We start from the raw sequence: 20,592 nt of genomic DNA, 5'->3' as shown, positions 1-20,592 counted from the left end.
TTTCAATACATTTTAAAAGTGTTTGAGAGAACTAATGATAGGGATCAAGAATACCCAGTGTTACAGGGATCAAAGATATTTGTTGTATGAGGTGAACCAAATTTATTTTTTTGTATGTGTTGTGAAAAATTTTATTCGAGAAACGTGTTTTTCTAGGCAAAAGCCCTTAAAAAGTAATCGTACTTGAAAATTTTCATAAATAATTAGTTGGACGATCTCATACAATCGTTCAAAAAATTTGTGAAAAGATCTTCGAGATTGATTTAAACACATATTTTCTAAAATATTATCCCACTTTCCTAAACCAAATGTAATACATAAGATTTGTTTTTTATACTACGTTCACACTACGAGTTAAAACGTTTTCCATTTCTACGAGTTAAAACGTGTTTTAACGCTATCTTGATGACATTTTTCTTGTTGCTAATTATTATAACATGTTTTAACTCTGTAGTGTGAACATAGTATTAAACATCATGAACGACCAAATACTTCATTTTCTTTCTATAATGTAATAACTTTATACGTATAAATTAGGAGATATGGCCAGGGAATCAAATATCCCCAAGGATCAAGTGTCCTCACTCTCCCCTATTGTTTTATATACTATACCAACATTTGAAAACATTTACATACATAGATATTTAGAGAAACTAAAATTATTGTACGATATTCAATTGAATGAATAAAACGGATTTTTTTTATAAATATTTCTTCAATTCATCACTAGTCGCATGAGGTTCATTCTCACCCGTCAATGAAGAGCTTAAATTATTTTCAACTCTGATACCTCGTTCACGTTTGATCTGTAAATATGATTTTACTCTTTGCGTAACTGTTCTTTCTAAACTAGGGATCGAAAAGGGTCTACAATGTGTTACACCAAGGGGCAGATTACTGACGTTTAAATGCATTTTCTCCAATCAAAACAAAAATCCATATTGTGCTCGACGAGTAGTCGTTAAGGATTTTTCTCTTAAATTATATTCCAATTGTTTTTTTGTTATTCTTTCTCAATAAAAGTGTGAAAACGAATGAATTTTGTTGTTCCAAATTTCAGGCAAATTCATTGTACATTCAAAAAGTTATCTGCACCTTAGGACACACGTAATAGATCAAGGTTTGTAGATTACAGTACCCTAACTTAGAATTCTAATTAACTGAGTAAGAAAATAAAAGCACAGCGAGGGTGTGGAGGAGGAGGATAAGTAATCCAAATTGTTAATATTCGCGTAACCTAAAATACTAAAATACGGTGGTACTGACGATTCTAGAAAGTTGAAAGCATTTTGGTATGAATTAGAAATTAGTAAAGTTTTAAATTGATACAACTAAGAAAACTCGATTAGAATCGGCGGTAGAGAAAATACACCACTTTACACTTGCGAGAAAGGTCTAACCTGGTGCGAAACTCGATTTTAGTTTACTAAATTGGTCAAATACAGAACAATTAGAGAATGAAGGCAAGCGTTCAACTGCTGCTCTGTACAGTATACAGGTTAATGATAAACGATTGCAACAGCTGGGATGGTTATACTTTTCAACTTGAGCTTGAGTTGAGAAGCAGAGGGGCGCATATTTTGACAGTTTGTACACGGAAAAGCTTCGTTTGGTAATTTGGGCATCCCTTTTTATTAGGTTTATTTATTAAGCCAGGACCAATGTTAACATTTTACGAGATACTTCTCAATTACCGAAATTAATTAACATTCGTAATTTCGGATATTTTTTTTTTGGAAAAGTGACAGAAAAAGATCATAATACAGAAACAATCAACTGACCGAATAAATTTTGAATCAGGCACACTTTTAGCCTGAAGTCTCCAAATATACAAATGTTTTCGAAAGTTCTAACTATTTTGTTTCAGATACGCGGATAATATTTTCATAAGTCAGATTTCTCAACAAATATGGGGAGATTTACTTATTCATACAATTTTTATCCATATTCTTGATCACGATATCCATTCAAAAGTTAATAATATTATCATTGGCGGCATCAAAATCAATTGACTCCATTATTCACTGTTTGTCACCAACAAGTATTAGGAGAGCCGATCGAAGAATATCCGTGCAGCTCTGCGTTTTAGCCATTATTTGTTAGATAAGATCTTCACATCGATGAGATTCACTAATAATTTCGAGCACCCCTCAGCTTCCGAACCAATCGCGTTAGGCAAAAACCAAAAACGGCAAAAAAAGAAACGAAAACAGCGTACAAAGATTGTATTTTTTTTTAAATTTTTATTATTATGCATCTAGTTAGTAATAAAACAAAAAACAAGGGAACAATCGAAAAACGAGAAACTCTAAAAACTGGTTGCCAGGGATACGGGGGATCGAACAAGGACTTACCATCTTAATGTCACTAATTGTCATAATGCTTCGTACGAAAAGATTGATTCGAACAATCGCTGGACCGTCTGTGTTTGAGGGTGGTTTGGATGGATTTGTTCAATTGTTTACAATAGTTGCAGTTGCGGTCAGAATTGTAGATTGAAATTGAGTATTTGTAATTTTTGGATTTTTAAAAAAATAATTTTTAGATTTTTGAACGAGAGAAAAGAAATAGATTTTGTTCACTAGATAATGTACGGACGAGAAGAACTTTACGATCTATGGTTTTTGTAATAGCATTCTACGGTTGTGTGCTTACAGTTGATACGAAGCGCAGTTCCGAGGTCAACAGTACTTGTTGTGCACTTACGAACTATATTTGCTTATGTCTAGGAAGCTTCTAGCGAGTATAGTGACGAAACAAATGATTTGTTTTGCGATGAGAAAGCAGTTCGGTAGCTGTTTGAATGTTGGGTTCTGTAGCATGGCAGATATTTCTAGTAAGGTCTGTATTTGTCTGTTCATTGTGTGAGTGTAGTAGACTGACTGAAAATGTGTTTGAAACTTACAACTATTTAATATGGTCGAATAGATATACGTTTTATTATGTACAATTTTCCACAGAATTGGAAAAGTAATCCTCCGAAAAATCTGCCCCGTACGTTTCAGTGTATAAACAAAAGTATAGGACATTTTCGCAGTCTTACTGTTACTACGTCAATGTTCTATCTATTGTTTAAGATTACACTTCGTGACATTATTTACAGATTTCATTACAATTTCACTAATTGGAAAGTTAACAAAATTCCTGCGAATGGTAGGAAACCATTGTTTGTTTTAATTTGTCCCCGATAGCAATGGTTGCTAGGGAATGGGCATGACCTACGTTCCTTGTTGTTTTTTTTGAGGAATGTATAAGTCGTAATAAAATAATAATTAATATTCCGAAAGGTTTATAAGCAACGGACAAAAAATTAGGGCTTATCAAGTTAATCAGGGAATTAATCTGTCAATCAGATAATTTACGGTTCAACTTCTGTCCGCTTCAGTTATTTTATTCCTTCAACTTTGTAGCTTTCGTGGAGGTTCGGGAACGCCATTTTAAATAATTTTTCAACCCTAAACTAGGTACCATTTTTTTTATAAATTGCTATACCTGTTAAAAAATTATCTTGATTAGCTGCAGTAGAGAAAACTTTTGTTTTCATCTTATTTACATTAACCGAAGCAGTTTTGTTTTCATACCAAAAGCGGTTGCAGACAAATGAAGAAACTTGAATTTTCATTCATCCTTTTGTGTCGTAGTTTTGCTTACAATTTTCTGCGCGACAAAGTATACACATAAAATTGATACGATTTAACCAAAATCATAAAATAAATTACAAATAATATGAGATAATAAGTTACACCTTATTCAAATCATGAGAGAAATGAGACGAACCATCCATGTATGATCATATAGAAGAACATGTACATGTTGCATTGATTGTTGACCAAAACAAAATAAAAAGAAATCTGATGACAATGCAACACAAAGAAGTTGTGAAAGTCGCAGGCAGAAGTGAAACGGGATGCTCTTACCTGTGCCATTGATGCCCGATGGACGGATTCGGGCGTCATATTTACCGGAACCGAGGATCTGATCGAGGATTTTCTTCTCCTTCTCGCGGAAGTTTACCTTGGCGTTGTTTGCACTGGAAAAGGGGTCGATATAGGTTCGAAAGGGGTTGAGTGTACTGGATGATATTTTTGTGTTTTCTGTTTATATGTGGGTAGTTGAACTAAAACCGCGCACAATTGTACGTGTATGATTCAGCACAGCAATACTCACAGAGACGCACTGCACAGACAGGCAAAGTAGAATACCGCCCAGAAGTAATGGCCTGGGGCCATTCTGAAGATGTTGCGCTTGATTCTGCAAGAAAGAGAACGAGAAAGTAATGGTTAGAGCAGTGATTCTCAACCTGGGGTACGTGTATTATATCGTCGCCTTCGGCTGCGCAGTGAAACGAACCAGCCACAAAAAAGCGCCTGTAAAGCGGGAAAATATAATTTAGATTGATTTCTATTTGACCCGTTGTCATGTACTCTTGAACTGTTACTAAAAGTGAAAACGAATGTTAATATGAAACAAGTGACATACATACAGTTACACCACGTGAGAAACTGTGTATAACTAAAGTTCAAAAGTTTAGCCCAGGAAGAAAACTTCATAGCGAAGAACAAAATGAATGAAAGCGTCAACTGTGACAACGTTAAAACCAAGATCTTGAATGTATGGATAACGATAAAGTTGAGGTACGTCCACACGACCTAGAACCGCACATTAGTCCAGAATGTATTAAAAACTATGTCAAAACACGGAGAAGTGCATTCGTTACGAACGATGCTTGAGGAATATTTTACAGGGGTATTCCCAACGGCAATCGTGTTGTTAGAATGTGGTTGGCAAGTAATGCTGTGTACTAGAGTGCCCAGAAAAATGATAAATTTTTGAAAACTCAATCGGCCCGCCCCTGAGTCGATTCCTAGTCCCACCAGGAGTAATTGCTCCAAATTTGAAGCAAATCGGACAAGTCTAGCTACCGGACCAACGTGCCTACAGTTTGTATGGGATTTTTCGACAATTTACATGGAGAAAACACACTAACTCGCATTTTCGCCGCTAGATGACACTGTATACATCGTATTATCACTCTAAGTGAAAATAAGACAGGTAATTTAATTGCCTACAACTTTGTCGAAGACTGCTAGTGAATCCGGCTTTGTTAAAAGAAGTTATTAAATTTTTAACTAAGTGATGTCTGAGTCAGTTTTGCATGGGGCCTAGCAGTGCATGGTTGTGTATCAGTACTCGATTCCCACCAACTATACATTTTTGTGAGATAATGGTTAGATGATGAATCGTTCGTAGTTCTATTGAAACACATTTATTTTTTATTACGAGTTTTTCGTGAAAACCACGAAACGACTTTCGTTGGCGTATTACGAAACAGCTTCGTTCGGCAAACGAATTGTTCGCTGCTATATACGAATATCTTTATAATATTCACGAGCACCATTCGTCGAACCGTCAACGCCAACAGAGCTTCAATATGAAGTCATTGTTGCTATACGTCAGATAATTGTTGATGATTATGACGTTCTCGGTCTGACTATTTAGTAGCCGTATCCGTGTCCGCCGGTTTCAGGAAGATTTTCGAAACCTCTTCCGCTTCCAGTTGATCCAGAATCCGGAGCAGTACGGATTCAGTTGAGGCATCGCTCGATGGTTTTGCATGAATAATTTTGAGTTTTTCTCTGCCAGAGCAATGTCAAAAGAATGTGCTAATAAACACGAAATGAATTCGTGCGACCAACGAGATTGTTCGTAATATACATAGACGTTTATTAAAATAAACAAAACAATTCGTTTCATTCACGAAAATTGATGTCGTTTTCAACGACAACGTGCAATGTACACTAAATAAGTAAAATTCACGAAAACTTTCGTTTATCAAGCGACAATTTCTTCATATCACAATAAAATCGATTTTACCAGATCTGTTTTTTTAACTAAAAAAATTGATGTTGTCAAACATCGACCCCAAAAGATCGAATGAAAAAATTAGAAGGTAATAAATACGAAAACTTTTCTAAGATGAACGAAATAAATTCGAGCGACCAACGAAGTCGTTCGTAATATACACAAACATTTATTGAAATAAACGAATGATTTCATTTCATTCACGAAAAATAATGTCGTTATCAACGATAACATTCGTGCCATGTACACTAGATAAGTAAAAGTTACTAAAACTTTTGTTCATCAAGCGTCCATTTCTTCACACAACAATCTTTCTAGTACTCAATAATGATGAGCAGGTTGAAATAGAATCGAATTTGCCAGATCGATCTTTTTAATTAATAAAAAATCGGTACTGTCAAACATTGATCCTAAAAGATCGAATGCGACAAACGAAATCGTTTGTAATATACATAAACATTTATTAAAATACACGAAACATTTTTTTTCTCGTTCATGAAAAATAACGTCGTTATCAACGATTACATTCGTTCAATGTAAACTAAATAAGTAAAATTCAAGAAAATTTTCGTTCATCAAGCGGGCATTTCTTCGTACCACAGTAAAATCGATTTGGCCACATCTATTTTTTTAAATAAAAAGAATTAAACTTAAATGAAAAATTTTCTCAAAAACTCAACGTAGAGGTTAGGTATTTTTAACATAGAACGTGTATGCAAAGTTTTTAAACGGCAGGTAACACCGCAAATCATGTTTCTTCCAGAGACGTTGTACATAAAGCTTCGTCACTGAGTCGTTTGTCGATATTTTTGCATAGAAAAATTACAGGATGTTGTTGAAATGATACACTATAATGTACATAAGTTTTAAAAAATTTGCTTCACGCAAAGTTCTAAAAAAACGCAAAAAAGTGTTTTTTCACGTTGAAACCTTTACCCCCCTCCCCTCCTGCTTAAGCAGTCGATGTTCGCAAAGAAATATCTCGTGTGGCAGGCCATCTGTTCTTGTAGCTTGAAGACCGATATTTACATTACAACCGGGACGATCAACCAGAAAATGTGCAAGAGTGCCTGGAAAAAACGTCTGTTACCTTTTTTCAAGCAACACAATTGTTTCGTTCGGTTTCGGCAGGATTTGGCATCTTTCCATTACGGGAAAAAGCCATGGAGTTGGATTGGTATGCTGCGAGCAACGTCCAACGGTATGTACCCTTCCAACACATCAGAGCTCAGCCCAATAGACAATCGTCAAGCGGAACCTCAAAATGACACAAAAGACAGTTGCCAGCGAGATGAAGTTTAAGGCAAACTGGCGTTCTGCGGCGAGGAAAGTTACCAAGGAGGCTGTGCAAAACTTGTGGGAAGAAGTCAAACAAAAGACCCAGCATTTCACATTGGTTAATAAGGAAGCTTTAGTGAATATATTTTCTTTATTCTATATGAATTGAACTAGCAAAAGAGACATGATTTGATTTTTTTAATAAAAAAGTTTGACTAATTTACATTCTTCTTGCTTGACCAATTTTTGTATTTGTATTTGTATTTGTATAAAAAAAGTCCAACTGACAATTTGTCTTAATGAACTATACTAAACTAAGGTAAACTAAACATAATTAAAATAGTGACAATACACGACGACGAAACTGCGAAGAGTTCATGACGAAGTCAAAAATTTCAGCAAACTCGTTGAAGCGACGACTCATTGCTAAAATTGGACTATTGGTAGCGTAGTTAGTGCTGCGCATTTCAGAATGCAGCAGGGCTCGAGGGCGAAGAGAACGGGTAGGCGCGTAGAGGTTGATTTGCGCTAGTAGCTCCGGATCATCATATTCAGCCAGCAGAATCTTTGACACGAAGGTAGCTTGCGCTGCATGTCTCCGGCGTGTTAAAGTATTAAGTCCTAAAAGACGACAACGGTCCTCGTACGGTGGCAGGTTTAATGGATCGTTCCACGGCAATTCACGTAACGCATATCGTATGAATTTACGCTGGACTGCTTCGATCCTAAGGCTCCACGTAGCTTGATACGGGCACCAAACGACGTTTGCAAATTCCAACTGCGGGCGCACCAATGAGCAATAAAGAGCCTTGAAGCATAGAGGATCCCGAAATTCGTTGGATATTTTGAAAATAAATCCCAGCAAACGGTTGGCTCTGTCGATGGTCGCTGAGACGTGATGAGTATACGTTAGCTTATCATCAAGAATGACTCCTAGATTCTTCACGTGGTCAACGCGTTGTAGTAGAGTTCCTGCGATGTTATAGTTGAAGGTAACCATATTTCTCGTTCGATAATAGCTGATGACAAAACATTTTGCAACGCTAAGGACCATCATGTTTCTTACACACCAGCTATAAAAGGTGTCAATAAGATGCTGTAGCTCACGGCAATCGGCTTCATTCCGTATAACAAGAAAAAATTTTAAGTCGTCGGCAAAAAACAGCTTTCCTCCACGGCTTAGAACGAAAACCGCATCGTTCACGAACAGTGAAAAGAGTAGTGGACCTAGCGTACTACCTTGAGGAACTCCGGAAGTGTTGAAAAAGGATTCTGAAACAATATCGCCAATTTGAACAACGATTTCACGGTGCACAAGGTAGGATCGAAGCCAATGGCAGAATCTAGTAGAACACCCTAGCTTATCAAGCTTTGTTATCAGTATCTCATGATTAACTCTATCAAAAGCTGCCTTTAGATCAGTGTAAATAGTATCCACCTGCAATTTCTTAGACATTTGTTCCGTGCAAAATGACGTAAAGCAGACGAGATTCGTCTCGACTGAACGTCCTGGGAAAAATCCGTGCTGAGATGTACTAATGTAGTGTCGACAAGCAGAAAATAACGCCTCGTTGATAATTAATTCAAAAACTTTAGATTCGACTCCTAGCGAAGAGATTCCGCGATAGTTCGCTATGTTGCGTTTGTCACCTTTCTTGAATACCGGGAACATAACTGAGCATTTCCAATCCTCAGGAAACGTTTGCTGCTGAAGCGATAGGTTAAAAATATATGCAAGTGGTGTTACAAGTAAGTCCGAACATTTTTTCAATACAGTTGAAGGTATAGCACTGAGGCCGGGTGCATAAGATGACTTGGTTATCCGAATTGCAGATATAACCATTTGTTCAGAGACAGTAAACACATCCAAATCAACAGCATAAGCAGGAACGTCGCGAGAGGCATTTTCGAGTTCGTTTGCGGTTGGCGAGTCAGTTGAAAAAACACTCGAGAAGAATCTGGCAAACAGCGTACATTTCGCCACAGTTGTCGTAGCTTCTTCGCCGTCGTAAAGCATCCTTGATGGAAGTCCAGTTTCTTTACGCTTCGTGTTGACAAATGACCAAAAGCCCTTCGGGTTTCGGCGTAGATTATTCTGGATGCGGTTTACATAGCGTTTGTACAGAAGCTTGTTGTAACAACGATACTCATTACTGGCTAAAGTGAACATGCGCTTAGAAAGAGGACACCGTCGATTTGTGTACGCACGTAGGGTTTTTGCTCGAGTACGTTTTAGCTTTCGAAGAGTGCTGTTTGACCAGGGTGGCTTGCTAGGAGGCTGACATTTAGGCACTGAGGTCTCAACACAGTTCAGTAGTAGTCGCTTGTAGATGGCAACTGCAGCATTAACACTCACTTGGGCATGCAGTACACTCCAATCAATTTGCGACAGAGAACTGCGCAGCTTTACAAAATCAGTTTTGCGAAAGTTGAGACGGTCGACAGAAAGAGTTTCTACATACTGAACTGATCGAATAGTGCCAATTGAGATTTCAAGCGCGGGATGAAAGTTGTCAAGTGGAACAATCCGTCCAGTAGCAAACGACTGGCGATGTTGGTTGTCGAAGCAATCGGGTCCGGGTAAGCGTATCCGTGTCGTGACGGCACCCAAATGAGTCCTGGCTGATTGAAATCACCAAGGACAATCATCACGCCATCCGCGCCAGCTTGTGAAGAAGCGTTATTCACAGCATCCATGTGAAGTTGCATGATATTGCAGTCGAGTCGCTTTTCAGGAGGAATATAGACAGCACCAATATAAAAGTTCCTCGGTGGAGTTGTAATTCTAACCCAAACAGCCTCAACACTGGTTAAACTACCTACATCAATCTCACATGAGGCAAATGCGGTGGAAACAGCAATCAAAACTCCTCCTCCACGTCCGCGAATACTGTTGCCACTATTTCGGTCCGCACGGTATACGGTGTAAGCATCGCCGAAAAGCTGCACTGATGTTATACGCGCATCGAGCCATGTTTCGGTGAAGACGCAAGCATCGTAGTCACCGTCCACAGCAGCTAAATACACGTCATCAATTTTCGTCTTAAGCCCTCTCGCGTTCTGATAGTAAATCCGCAAACCATCAGTGTCATGTGAGAGGTATCGTGCTGCATTCCAAGTTTCAGGACTGTGGGCTCGATGATCACTATCACCGCAAATAGCGCGGGGAGAGCAGGATGTACTGTTGTCAGGAAGGGGAACAAGCTGCGATACGGAGGGAATGACTGCGTCATAACTGTTGCGTCCAGCGGCTGACTGCAATGGGAGGCATACTTGAAGGTGCGCAGTATCACGTGTAGCTTCGGAAGGACATATATTATTTAAATGTTTACCTGAGCGGACAGATGCGATGCGATCGAAATTATCATTTTGACATTGAAGGTTCGCTGGAGCGGTAGAGTCGATTGAGTAGTGTTCATCAGCAGACTGTAAGTGAAATTTACATTGAGGGTGTGCAGCATCTTGAAGTGCTTCGGAAGGACATATACCCTTCTTGGCTTTACCTGACACAGAAGAAGTTGCCGATTCGCCAGGTAGTTCGATGTCGCTCACCGAGGAACATGAAATTAGACAGACGAGTTTATCCGGGATAGCTTGGCGCTACTGTCCACCACCAGATGGATTCTTCTTCGCAGCGATCCTGATGATAGGCCGTTGAATTTTTGAATTGGTCACAAATTCACGAAAGTAGATGTTCTCCGGCCAAGAGTCTTTGGACAGAGCCTTATCCCTGCATGATTTGCTAACGCCAACTTTGAAGGTGATGAAGCTCAGCGATGAGAGATCCTTATCCTTAGGAACTAGGCGAACTATTTTTGGTTGCATATCCTTTCCCAGACAATCTTTCACAAGTCTAGAAACTTCATCGTCCGTCGTGCTGGGATCAAATGCAGACAAGTAGACCCATAACAGCTCCTCAGGTGGTGATACTGTTTTTATCGTTTCAAACGCAGCTTTTGCTCCACGAATATTAGTGATTTTTGCTTTGAGCGGATCATCTTCACGCTTGCGCTTGGGAGTGTTTGGAACGGGATTATATGCAGCAATCCCTGTCCAAGGTGTATTTACCGTTGGAGATAGCGGTTTTGTGTCGACTTTAACCGAGAGAGCTTTAACGACATCTTTTAAATCAGCTATGTCATCCTTTAATGATTTCAGAGAATTGTCGTCGGGCATTGCATTGTCGCAACAACGCGAAGCCATTCTGCGGAAATTATCGTTACAAAACAAATCAGCACATCCGTTACACATCCAGAATATATTCCGTGAGTGGATTCCCAGAACATCACGAACGTCATAATCCAACTTGACACATATCATGTGAAACGAATTTCCGCAATACCCACGACAGGTGATTCGCTCAGAATCATTTATGACTTTCGAGCAGTTAGTACAAGCCATGCTTTTGAGCAAAGAAAATAACGCCTACCGGGTATGCAATAAACGCAGCAAAAATGAAGCGAACTTGCATGCAACTATCAGCTATCCACCAGAAGATGTCGCTTTTGTCAACAAATTGAGCGTAACGTTGTGCAAAGTGATAACGTCAAGTAGAAAAAAAAACACGAAACTATCACTTTCACTAAAAACAACACTTGCAGCTATCAGATATGATGCTGGTTAAGTTCATGAAACTTCAAAGTTCTTGCACAACCGATTAACACGAAAAATAAATAGTACAAAAATAAAAACGATCACGATTGTTCAACAAGTATAAATTAAAAAGAAAACTACTAGCTTTGTTGACGACCGGGGTGTAGCAAACAGTTTTAATTATAACATCCTTCATATTGGAAGAATAGGCCAAAACAAATGATTATTTGATTTGACGTGTCAATAATTAATTCGTTCGTGGAATATGAGTGGGGTATGATTTGCCTGGAATACACAAACCATGGCGAACCCACGCTACACTAATTTCAAGCCACGTTTGTTGACCTAATTCTTAGCAAATTCGGGGAAACGAGTCATTAACGTGAACATTTCCGTCAGATTTATTTTAATATCTAATTCCTCAGAACAGTTATAGCATCACCTTACCGTTTAGACAGCGACAAACAAAATACCACACCCGACTTACAACGCGTTGTTGGCGTTGGTTGATGATTGACAGTAGGTAAACAGCAAGTTTTCCCGCCCAATCAAATCGGGTCGGTCAGCCAGCAGAGCAAATCAGTGTGCAGTGCGGTAAACAACAACCTGTTGCTAATGGATTTCAAAAATAAAAAGAGGGATGAATGTTTCGTTAAAAGGATTGAACAGGAAGGTAAACAATCACTCACTGCTGCTGTTCGGAAAGTAACCGGATGGAGTCGCTGCTGGCCGTGGGAAAGAAACTCTCTCTATAGAAATATATGATAATATGAGAGATTTCTTCAAATTTAAGAAATCCATTAGTTGGTATCTACTTCTATAGATATAAAGTTGCGTTCAGTAGAACCCGGAAAATCATATATTTTTTTGTTTTTTCGTTATACCGCTTTAACGATCGATCCTTATGCTATCATTTGCAATTATCTTGTATTGCAAATTATACAAATTATGTTGCGCACGATTGCAGCCTAATTATGTTATTATGTTGAAGATAAACCCATTCGATATGAGTTGCTTCGTGGAATCCTAGAACGTGCAGCGCTAAACAGTAACCCGTCCAAAAGGAAACAATGGAAGCTCCAATAAAATCTAATGTTTATATCCCATGGTACGTAATAGTTGCACACCACACTTAAAATCGCTTGGAGCGCGAGGCAGACATGTAATCATCTCGTTCCGTTCGCAATTGTCGTACGCGAAGCGGAAATAATCCAACCCCTTATTTGAGCTGTCTCAATACGCGGAAAACTCCTACAATCGAGGAGCGAGAATCAGCACAAAATTTGGCTCACACAAATACTAACTGCAAATACAAGCGAACTTTTAATACTTTTAACGAGCACGCGGTAATTGCCTTATCATTTCCTTTCTCTCGGCGTTATTGCCGCGTGGCAGAATTGGTTAGCTTAATGAAAATTGGGTCATTTAAATAATACCCCTGTTGGTTAAGGTAGTGTCTTTGTGTCTCATAGGAAACAAAGATAATATAATGTTGTGATAAACCTGCTAAATTATGAGTATTTGGTGACTCACTAAACAAAGGGTTCAACGAAGACGCATGTAGATTGTAGCAAATGATTTTCTTGCCGTGGTAAAGTTGACTAACGATAGAAATTTTGTAAGCCATATACAGATTTGTGTTTGCTAAAATTTATGATAATGTCACTATTCAGTTCGCAGCTACTAATTACTTGCCGAACAGCATACTTTTTGTTGTGTGTTGATGCGGAAAAAATTCATTTTTAACTAGCAACTAAATGTAATACAAATGATTCTCTTCGAATTCAACCTTCAATAGTATCAAAACGTTCTAGCCGTCGTGTGACCTTTTACGTACAATGTAACACCCTTCCACCCTTTGCCCGACTTGAATTAAGGTTACTTAGTGAGGTTCAATTCAATTATACCGCTCGTTTGGTTTTTCAGCTTCCCGATGGCAAATTTCTGCTTATCTACTTGAACCATGGCCAATGCCACCCCCGTCGACGTCATTCTACAGATGGAGCGCTAATGATGGCAAAAATGCTAATGACGATGATGATGATGATGATGAGGTACACGCTCAGAGCTGCTCTGCTGGCACACCGAGATTGATTGTATGCAAGCGCAGCATTTAATTAAGCTTAATTTTTATCATTATTTTAATTTCATTAGGTAATTTAGCACTGTTTCTATGGGGTAAAGGGTACGAAACGAAATTTCATCCGTCCCTAGTAGCTGCTGGTAAGAGATATGGTTCAGAAGCACGATGACACTATTTTCAATCGTACTGAAAACGAGTGTGCTTTCCAGTCATTTTTTGTCCAACGTTCAGCGTAAGTAGATGCTGGCACAGCACACGTTGTTCGTATAAATCTTCTGCCAGACGTAGTCGACAATGTATCTTTACCTCCCAGTGCACATACACACACGCAAGTTAACCCGACACTAGTTCCATTTTACTGTCAGTTTTAACAATAGCCGTAGAAGTGTGCCAAAGTCCTAATCTCTGCACTTGCAGACGCGTGCATACGGCAAGCACTCGGTCCTGCCTGCACGACGGCCTGGCGGATCAGGAACGTACATAGTGAAATTTTGAGCACGATTTTGGCACCCAACCGCCGCATGGTTTCCGTCGCCGTGTCGTAGCAAAAATGCATTTAACCTGGAGCAAATAAAACGACGAAGAAGATTAGTCAGTTCGGTCACGTTTCGAGCATTTTTCAAAGAGGGTGTCTCCTCGTTCCTTTTCGGTTGCATTTGGAACTGGATGTGGACTGGGAATGATCGTTTCAGTATCTCTACCGAGCAGGAGTTTGATTAGGAGCACGAAACGTGCTGGGATTAGCAGGACGCACAGTGGCTGGAGGCTGGCCAAAACCTCAAAAAATTATTTTTGAAATATTGATATTTTAAATTTTTCCTAAACTTCTTATGTATTGAATGATGTATATCCAAAATTTTATGATCATTGGATAAGAACACGATTTTTAACATGAGTTTAAACGTAGCAAAGTCCGGGTTTTTTAATAATTTTTATTTCTGAAACCACCATTGCTCTGTTCACTTCAAATGCATGTTGCTCTTTGGATTTTGGGCCGATTTCAGCACAACTAGTTTTATTGTGTAGAGAAACGAAAGAACTTGGTTAGTGAATAAAAAAAATTTGGTAAATTTGCTTGGAACTATGACTTTTTAGTGTAAATATGTTTGAGGTGGTCAGATCAAAAATACTTTTTTCACTAATGTATTCTGTTCAAATTTCGGAATCATTTCGGAACGGTCACATAGTATACATTCTATGGGAAATAACCTCTACTTTTCGAATATCATGGTCTCGTTCTGCGCCTAGGTGCGCAAAAAGGTTTAAGGAGATTTTGAAGCTTTGTTGCTGATATGGAGGCGCATGGTGTTTTGTGTAAAATAGTTAGACAATCTACAGTAAACCAACACGTTATGCAATGGATTTAAAGTAATGTTCTTCATTTTTATGATATTGCTGACATTGGTGAACAGCAACGGAAAATCTACCATGAAAACGGGATCATAGTTATAAGAAAGGTTCAATGACACTGTACGGAAAAATGCATTTAATATTTTACGACTTTTGACATCAAAAATGAGCTCAGCACCTCAAAATTAGCTTAAATTGTGATTTTCAGCCAAATTAGGTAACATTTGAGGTTTTGTCCGACTTTTGTTTGAAGACCCGCCACTGTGGGACGTTGTTTGACCGTGCGTTATTCGAATCTACTCACTAATGGTGCGTTTGATTCCCCTGACGGCGGTTCATCTCAAGGTGAGATGGACGTCGAAACAAATCCGGCTCCCCGGTTCAAAGTATAACCTAGCTCGGCCACCGGGCCCTTCGTGATCTTCTTCCGGACCAAAGATAAAAAGTGTTTGAATCTATTAAGGATTTCTCGAGCTCTGACGGCCGTGACTGAAACTTCGAAAATTCGTCCTGATAAGCTTCGGGTGGTTGTTAACAGTTTAAATCAGGCAAATGATATTACTGGCTACGGGCCCTTTACGAAAGAGTACAGGGTGTATGTTCCACCTAACAGGGTTGAAGTCAGTGGGGTCGTTTCCGATTCGAGTCTGAATTGCGAGGACCAGTTAGAATATGGGACTGGCTGTTTTAAAGACCCCATGCTTAAGCCAGTGAAGATCCTGGAGTGCAAACGTTTGCATTCAGCATCAGTCGCAGCTGACGGGAAGAAGACATTTGTCAACTCAGACTCTTATCGGGTGACCTTCGCCGGTTCTGCTCTACCCAACTACCTCCTTTTTGACAAGTTTCGTCTACATGTTCGCCTCTTTGTGCCGCGGGTCATGAATTGTACTAATTGCAAACAATTGAGACACACAGTCTCCCATTGTAGCAATAAAGCCCGTTGTCGGAAATGTCCTTTTCTGAGCTCAGTAACCTGAGCTCAGAAAAGGAGTTCCCAGCACTTCCAGGAACATCAAAAACCCCAAGTGTTCCCATATATCAGCCAAAGAAAGAAAACAGCGCTGGCTTAATAAATTTCTCTGGCATTGTGAACCGTATTATTACAGCTTTAAATATTTCTGACCCCCTTAAAAGCATCTTGATAAGCCTTTTCCCCGCAGTAAAACATTTTTGATACCGTTCACAGCGAAATGGCCCCTCCTTTCAGCGATTGTATCCTTCGATGGCTAATTCATCGAACGAGGTTAAGGATTTAATCAATGAAATTGCAGAAGTATTATCCCGAAAATCGATTCCTTTAAAATCTTACTAAATAACTTGAAATGTGATGCATTTGCATTGTGCGAAACATGGCTTATTTCAGAAATAGACCCACACCATGATTTTAACATTATTCGCTTGGATCGAGAAGACTCTTACGGAGGAGTACTTTTGGGGATCAAAAAGTGCAATTCTTTCAACTGAATCGACCTCCCCTCGACACCAAGTATTGAAGTTGTCGCTTGCCAAACCAGAATTAAAGGCAAGGACCTTTGCATTGCTTCCACCTACTTCCCCCCTAGAGCCTCAATTAGCCACCGACGGCTTAGCGACATTGCGGAACTCCTCCCCGCACCGAGGCTAGTTGTAGGTGACTTCAAGTCCCACGGAATGGCATGGTGTTGCCTTCATGACGATAATCGATCTACTCCATGAGCTTTGCGACAACTTCAATATGACCATTTTGAATACGGGTGAAATGACACGAATTTCTGCCCCTCCAGCGGGTCCGAGCGTCTTACCTGTCCCTCTGCTCGACATCGCTGCGGTTAGATTACATGTGGAAGGTAGTCTCTGATCCCCACGACAGCGACCATCTGCCAATCGTAATTAATATTGCTAACGGTTCAGGACCACCGAATACAATCAATGTTTCGTATGACCTCGCACGAAATATTGATTGGAAAAGCTACGCGTCCGCGATATCCGATATCTGGCTGGCTTGATTCACGATACCGCGATTCAAGTTCTGACTAAACGCGTACCAGATGCAAACTCACGCGGGCGTCCTCCCAATTCATGGTGGGATAAAGAGTGCTCAGACGTGTACGCGGAGAAGGCCGCTACGTATAAGACCTTCCGGGAGGACGGGCTGCCAGCTAGTACGCGTTGGCGGAAACGCGCATGAAGAGTTTGATGAAAGCCAAAAAATGTAGCTACTGGCGCCGGTTCGTCGACGGACTAACGAGAGAAAACGATCTGTAATCCTTGTCGCTGATTCCCGATGCCGATGTATGAAACTGAAAGTTCATATCTCACCTCCCCCTCCCCCCCCCCCGTCAGCCTTGTCCACCCTCTCTACCATGTCTCTGATACACAGATGTAGGACTCGACCCCCCCCCCCCCCTTCTTCCTTTTCAATAACAATCGCAAAACTTATGTGCCCCCTGCCTTCTGGTTTTAGGTGATTAATATTTAATTTCGTTAAGAAATGCCCAACAGTACCACTACTTAAAAATAACCTTAATTAATCCCCCCTAACAGATTTCATTTTGAATATGAGGCTAACAAAATCGGGTTACGAACTTGGTTCGTAAAAAAAGAGTTCGTTATTTCGAATTTAATTCGAAAAAATGACGCATAAATGGAATATTACGTGAAAAAGAGTTCGTAATTGGAGGTTTTAGTGTAACGGTATTACTAAATGTAGGCACTATTCGATGTTCACCAATGTTATATTGATGTGCAGTGAAAAGAAATTTTCATAAACTTTCAAAAACAGCGCCTAAAAATTTTAAATTTCCCAGCCTATATCGGGTACAGCCGTCAACAACAGACATCAAACGAAAGCCAAAATTTTGTAAATTAGTTCCACTGAATATTTGCTGGAACCACCATTCGTACACGGAAAAAAAATCCGTTCATAAATTCGTGAACAAAAGGTCACGATTTCGTGAACTGGACGATTTTCGAAAACCGGGATCAAGTTCCTAAAATTATGAATAATAAACCTTGTATTCATGAAACTATATGTGTTTTCTAAAAACCAGTTCGCCCCGAATATATACGTGGCGTTACAATAGAATGGTTGGTTGGGTTACTGTTGTTGTTCCCTGGACATGTTTAGTTTTTGTTGTGATTCTTGTTCATGATTTGGGAATACACAATCGACAGTCAAACGTTGTTCATGATTTCAAGAGCTTATTCGCGATTCTTGTGAATACTCATGACGTTAGCGGGATTAATGTTCATGATTTCAAGATCGATGTTCGTAATTTCCGTTCACGTTATCGTGATATTTTAGTTATGAGTAGAGCGCTTCATGTTCACGATTTCAGGATCTTTGTCACGATTTTAAATATTTTTGTCACGAGTTGTGTGATTTAAGTTCATGATTTCAGGATGTTAGTCGCGATGTTTGTAATTTCTGTTCATGTTATCGTGATATTTTAGTGATGAATAGATCAATTCATGTTCATGATTTCAGGATCTTGGTCACGATTTTAGATATTTTTGTCACTAGTTGTGTGATTTGTGTTCATGATTTCATAATCTTAGTCACGATTTTCGTAGTTTCTGTTCATGTTATCATGATATTTTATTTTAGAGTTTACTTTCAAAGAGTAGTGTAACTAATGTTCATGATATCAGCAGTTTTATCATGGTATTCGTAAATTCTCTTAGCCTTATCGTGATCTATTACTTTTTGGTTACTAATGTTTTTTTACTCGGAATAACGTGACAATATGAATTGGATCATTCAAATAAGACTCATTCGCGTTATCTGGTTCTGTGAACTATATCACGCATACTATTTTGGGTTCTCAGTGCAGTTTTCGTTTTCTGTCCGGACATCACAATTAACTTTATCAAATAAATAACGATGTTCGAGGTTCTTAAAGTTTTTTTTATATCTACTGCTCATACCTATTACTGGTCGCTAGCAGCTGGGTATTTCATAAAAAAGTGCATGGAACAAAAATGATTTTCATCACCTTGTTGCATGAAATTGTGAATGATTAGCGATATCTTCTAAATATCTCAAGCACGCCAACAGATACTAGATAGAACGTAAATCATGTACTAGGAACCATGGAACAGTTCACGAATACATTAATAATATTTTATGATTTCGTGAACTTTTTCACGAAAACGAATAAGTTGTGACTATTAAACTTGGTATCATGAATCAATTCACGAATATATGAATAATATTTCATGATTTCGTGAACTATTTCACGAGTAAGGGATTGTTGTATAGGTTGGGACGCTGTATAGGTTGGGACAGCTCGATATTTTCGTTCCTATGCAGTGTTGCCATCTGTTAGTTTTAGCACATACTAGACTCGATCGTAGCTCACTTTTTATACCAAGTTGAAGTTATAGTTCATTATTGTCACAGCCGCACTAAGCAGTGTCAAAAAACGAGCGAAAAATCTTTTGTTGTACTGATGTTTGCGCCATCCTAAATTGAATCTTTTTCATCAAAATTTCAACGTAAATAATTTTAAAGTGTTAAGAAGTAACTAAAATATTACCGATCAGGGTTTTGCGTTTGCATCATTGGATTTTTTTCTTCGAAAAATTGGTTACGACAAGCGTGTCGTATAGGTTGGGATACCATACAATTACGCATGCATACAAGATTGCGTACAAGTTTTACATGTATTTTATGTATTTTTATATATTTAACAATTTACGTCCATCTGGCAATGAGTCCTAATGAACTAAACTACTAATAATTAACCTAAAATGATAACAAACGATTTCTATACTGTGCAGAACTAAAGACGAAGTCGAAGGTGTCGATAAAATCGTTGAAGCGACGGACCATTGTTAGTATCGGGCTGTTGGCAGCGTAGTTAGTGTTACGCATTTCAGTCTGCAGCAATGTTCGAGGACGAAGGACACGGGTTGGTGCGTAGAGATTAATTTGTGATAGGAGATCGGGAACATCATATTCGGCGAGAAGAAGCTTAGATACGAAGGTAGCTTGCGACGCGTGTCTACGATCTTCTAAAGTGTGCAGTCCTAGTAATCGACAACGGTCTTCGTATGGCGGCAAGTTCAGCGGATCATTCCAAGGCAATTGACGTAACGCATATCTTATGAATCTGCGCTGGACGGCTTCAATTCTTTGGCTCCAAGTTGCATGGTAGGGCACCAGACGACATTTGCGAATTCCAACTGTCAGCTCACCAGCGAACAATACAACGCTTTGAAGCACAAAGGGTCCCGGAATTCGTTGGATATTTTGAACATAAAACCTAGTAGACGATTAGCTTTGTCAATGATCGCTGAGAAATGATGGGTGTACGTTAGCCTTTCATCAAGGATGACGCCCAAATCTTTTACATGATCAACGCGTTGCAGCTGAGTTCCAGCGATGTTGTAGTTGAAAGTAAACATGTTTCTGGTTCGATGAAAGCTGATAACAAAGCATT

At 39.1% G+C, this 20,592-nt stretch overlaps 2 protein-coding genes across 9 annotated transcripts in view; both read right to left on the bottom strand.

Moving 5' to 3' along the window:
- LOC131685202 (glutamate-gated chloride channel) overlaps nucleotides 1-20,592 on the bottom strand; it is a 230,973-nt gene that overhangs the window by 142,029 nt on the left and 68,352 nt on the right. For 6 of the 8 annotated variants that reach the window (XR_009304749.1, XM_058968757.1, XM_058968760.1 and 3 more), the window contains 2 exons: nucleotides 4,168-4,251; nucleotides 3,918-4,030 (listed from right to left, as the gene is read on the bottom strand). Coding sequence is in view for 7 of the 8 variants with exons in the window: in XM_058968757.1 (XP_058824740.1) it covers nucleotides 3,918-4,030; nucleotides 4,168-4,229 (175 nt within the window). In the remaining variant the exon portion in view is untranslated. Of the gene's footprint in view, nucleotides 1-2,354; nucleotides 2,423-3,917; nucleotides 4,031-4,167; nucleotides 4,252-20,592 lie in introns of all 8 variants that reach the window. The other 2 variants (XM_058968758.1, XM_058968761.1) reach the window with 1 other exon arrangement.
- On the bottom strand, nucleotides 4,315-11,137 carry LOC131680921 (uncharacterized). Its single transcript, XM_058961637.1, has 4 exons — nucleotides 10,644-11,137; nucleotides 10,473-10,566; nucleotides 10,221-10,395; nucleotides 4,315-4,367 (listed from the first exon to the last, which is right to left on the bottom strand). Exons 1-4 carry the CDS (start codon nucleotides 10,700-10,702, stop codon nucleotides 4,315-4,317), a joined length of 381 nt encoding a protein of 126 aa, XP_058817620.1. The 5' UTR covers nucleotides 10,703-11,137.

The sequence above is a fragment of the Topomyia yanbarensis genome, chromosome 2, assembly GCF_030247195.1.
Source record: "Topomyia yanbarensis strain Yona2022 chromosome 2, ASM3024719v1, whole genome shotgun sequence".
NCBI classification, from domain to species: Eukaryota; Metazoa; Arthropoda; class Insecta; order Diptera; family Culicidae; genus Topomyia; species Topomyia yanbarensis.
The sequence above is the reverse complement of the archived record's forward strand: the minus strand, read 5'-3'. Positions and strand labels throughout refer to the sequence as shown.

Coding starts and splice junctions, on each gene's coding strand:
- LOC131680921 (XM_058961637.1), bottom strand. CDS start 10,702: ATGTTCCTCGGTGAGCGACATCGAACTACCTGGCGAATCGGCAACTTC. Junction 10,567..10,643: donor GGCAACTTCTTCTGTGTCAG/GTAAAGCCAAGA, acceptor TTTCACTTACAG/TCTGCTGATGAACACTACTC. Junction 4,368..10,220: donor CCTCTCACATGACACTGATG/GTTTGCGGATTT, acceptor CCCGCTTTACAG/GCGCTTTTTTGTGGCTGGTT.